The 2,773-nt window shown below is 30.7% G+C and overlaps 1 protein-coding gene across 1 annotated transcript; it reads right to left on the bottom strand.

The window, feature by feature from the left end:
- Nucleotides 1–1,469: 1,469 nt before the first annotated feature.
- LOC110035503 lies at nucleotides 1,470–2,014 on the bottom strand. The gene has a single exon (XM_020739730.1). It carries the CDS (start codon nucleotides 1,884–1,886, stop codon nucleotides 1,665–1,667), a length of 222 nt encoding a protein of 73 aa, XP_020595389.1. The 5' UTR covers nucleotides 1,887–2,014; the 3' UTR covers nucleotides 1,470–1,664.
- Between the last annotated feature and the right edge of the window lie 759 nt (nucleotides 2,015–2,773).

Genomic DNA, 2,773 nt, shown 5'->3' with positions numbered 1-2,773 from the left:
TATTCTATCTTGATCAGAAGTCATCAAGGCGTTGTACATTTTAAGAAAAGCCCAAAGAGCATTATCACAACTCTCCTAATGCATTGGTTGCCAGTCTTCTCTCTATTATAAAAGATGGGAGTTGGCAAGACAAGTTAATTTGAAGTCATCTCTGAAACAATGTAAGCAATTCATATGTCCACAACTCAATACGACACATTTGATCTGACATAAGGGTGGTTTTATTATCCCAAACTTGTCTTATTTTTTATTTAAACTATCAGCATAAAATCAATCGCCAATTTGATCATATGATTTGACATGAGATATGTCATCATATACACCATCATTTGCACTTTAACAAATAGAGCTTTTCAACCATCCAGACATAAAAAAAGGTGGAAAAGAAGATTCTATCACCCTAATCCATCCTCAAGTAGAGTAGCCTTTTAAACAAATTTAAAATCCTGCAATGGGCAACATAAATCTCCTACAATGCTTAACGGTCAATTGTTAAAGTGCCGCATTACTACAGTATGAGCGCCACTTCAGATGGTAACTTCGAGTTTAAGGCTAGTTCAATGCTCATTTCTGATTCCACTTTGATGCTATTCCAATCGGGTTATTAATTTAATGACTCATATTCTTTTATTTAGGTTCAACTACTTTATTTATCAAATAGAACACAAAGTATTCATAATTATTCCAAACTCTTATTCATACATATAGATTATAGAATACATATTCATATTTTAAATTAAATTAATTTTAAGTACAACATATTTTCTTTTTCTTTTTTTTTCTTGCATTATTTAAAATTTTGATGCTTTGTAACGTCTCCAAAAGTACAACCTATAGTGCACTTAATTGGAGATATATGACTTATTTCATTAACTCTATATTTTAACACAAATTTATCCATAGAATTGGAACCCATCAATTATACTTAAAATTCATCTTCATAAATGGACTATGGGCGCTCTTTCTATGCTCACTATATATGTGTGTGTGTGTGTGTGGTGGGTGTGTGTGTGTGTGTTTGCGCGCGCGCCACGTTTTCATATTAGTTGGTCGGGCATCTGCTTGTCAGTTGTAATTCCCCTCTGGTCTGTGGTTCGATTCCCCCGGTAGATTGTGTGGTACTCTAATTTTTAGACCCATCGGGAATGATCGGGACTCGCATCATAGCGTCAGGCCATTCCTTTATATATGTAACACACACACACGCGCGTGCGCGTATAACTATAAAAAATGAGAGCATCATATTGAGATATTGAGAACAGTTTGAAAAGATTTGTGAAATTTGAATCTCTCAATGTTAATTTTGAACATTGTTCAAACAGGGATCCATTTTTTAATGCTTTATGTTGAATTATTCACAATTAAAATAATTTAGGCTTTTCGCTTAATTAATTAAAAAATATTTGATTTAATTAATACTTTAGTAACTAAATTTATTTATCATTCTATAGTTATCATTCAAAGGCTCATATTATTAACACTGCAAAACGCTTAACTACTACAATTCTTACAATATATCAAACAAATGCCGGTTTTTGCATCAACAGATTTACCTCACGACAGCGAAATGAAGAATTTAACCAATTCCATCAGCATATTACAAATCATGCATAAGATGAATTTAATAAAAAACAGCATGAGTTTCCATTGACAGAAGAAGAATACTACATGGAATTTGGAGAACAGAAAACACAAGCTAAGAGAAGAATAGCCGAGGAGATGGCATCGTCTTCCACGCAGAAGCAGCTGCGCTTGAACTTGCAGCTACTGCCCTTGTTGCAATGGAGGCTCGCCGGCTCTTTCTTCACTTCTCTCTGTTCATTCCTCGTCTTCTTCATTGGCTCCTGTCTCCTTGGCTTTCCATTGTCCTCTACCTTGCACACCATTTTCTCACAGCTCTGGTTAATTGTGTATGGGAGATGTTCACATGATTCTTCTTTTATAGGGGATAAAAGGAGGGAAGATGAGTTGGGATTTGTATTTAGGAAGGATGAAAGTCTTACAATATATGTAATTACCGAAGAATTTAATGAAAAACTTTTCATATTATATCTAATTATATGAAGTTCCTTTTTTTTTTTCAAATTTAGTAGGGCAGGAGGCATCCTTGCCACTTCCTAATTTTAGGACTATGCGGCTTGGGGTAACTTTTATATTATATTATATTTTTTTTTTTTGGTAGAAGCAAATTAATTTAATTTTAAAATAAGTGTCAATTCAGATTATTTTTTATTTTAGTCTATTTTATTTTATTTGTGTTTTATTTTGAAATAAAACACACATGTTAGTGAAGGCTATTTTAAGAAAATACTAAACATATAAATATTGCTTTAAGTACTTTTAAAAATAGGTTAATATATTTTTGAAAACAAAAATAAAAATACTTTTAAAACTCCACTTAAAGGTAAATGCAAAAATAAATTAAATTTTTTTTAAAAATGGTCTCAAAGAAGTCCTTGACAATTATGTTTTTTTTCAAAGAAAAATATAAATAAAAAAATATATATATAAGAATAAAATAGAAAATAAATAGTAAAAATGATCCCAAAATAGCCCTTATGAATTCTAATATTTTTATAAAACGATTTTATGGTGCATGAATGTGTCTATTTAGACCCACGTACAATAAGTGAAATTTATATTAATACTAATATTAGCATAAGATGTTTTTAGCTAACCAATTTTAATCTTCTTTTTTTTAACATAAAATTATACATCTAACTTTAACCCAATTTTAGATTTGCTTATTAACTTACTTAACATAAGAAGTAAA

This window comes from Phalaenopsis equestris, unplaced genomic scaffold (genome assembly GCF_001263595.1).
Source record: "Phalaenopsis equestris unplaced genomic scaffold, ASM126359v1 Scaffold197910, whole genome shotgun sequence".
Classification (NCBI taxonomy): Eukaryota; Viridiplantae; Streptophyta; class Magnoliopsida; order Asparagales; family Orchidaceae; genus Phalaenopsis; species Phalaenopsis equestris.
The sequence above is the reverse complement of the archived record's forward strand: the minus strand, read 5'-3'. Positions and strand labels throughout refer to the sequence as shown.

Excerpts from the sequence above, each read along its gene's own strand:
- LOC110035503 (XM_020739730.1), bottom strand. The coding sequence starts at position 1,886 with ATGGTGTGCAAGGTAGAGGACAATGGAAAGCCAAGGAGACAGGAGCCA.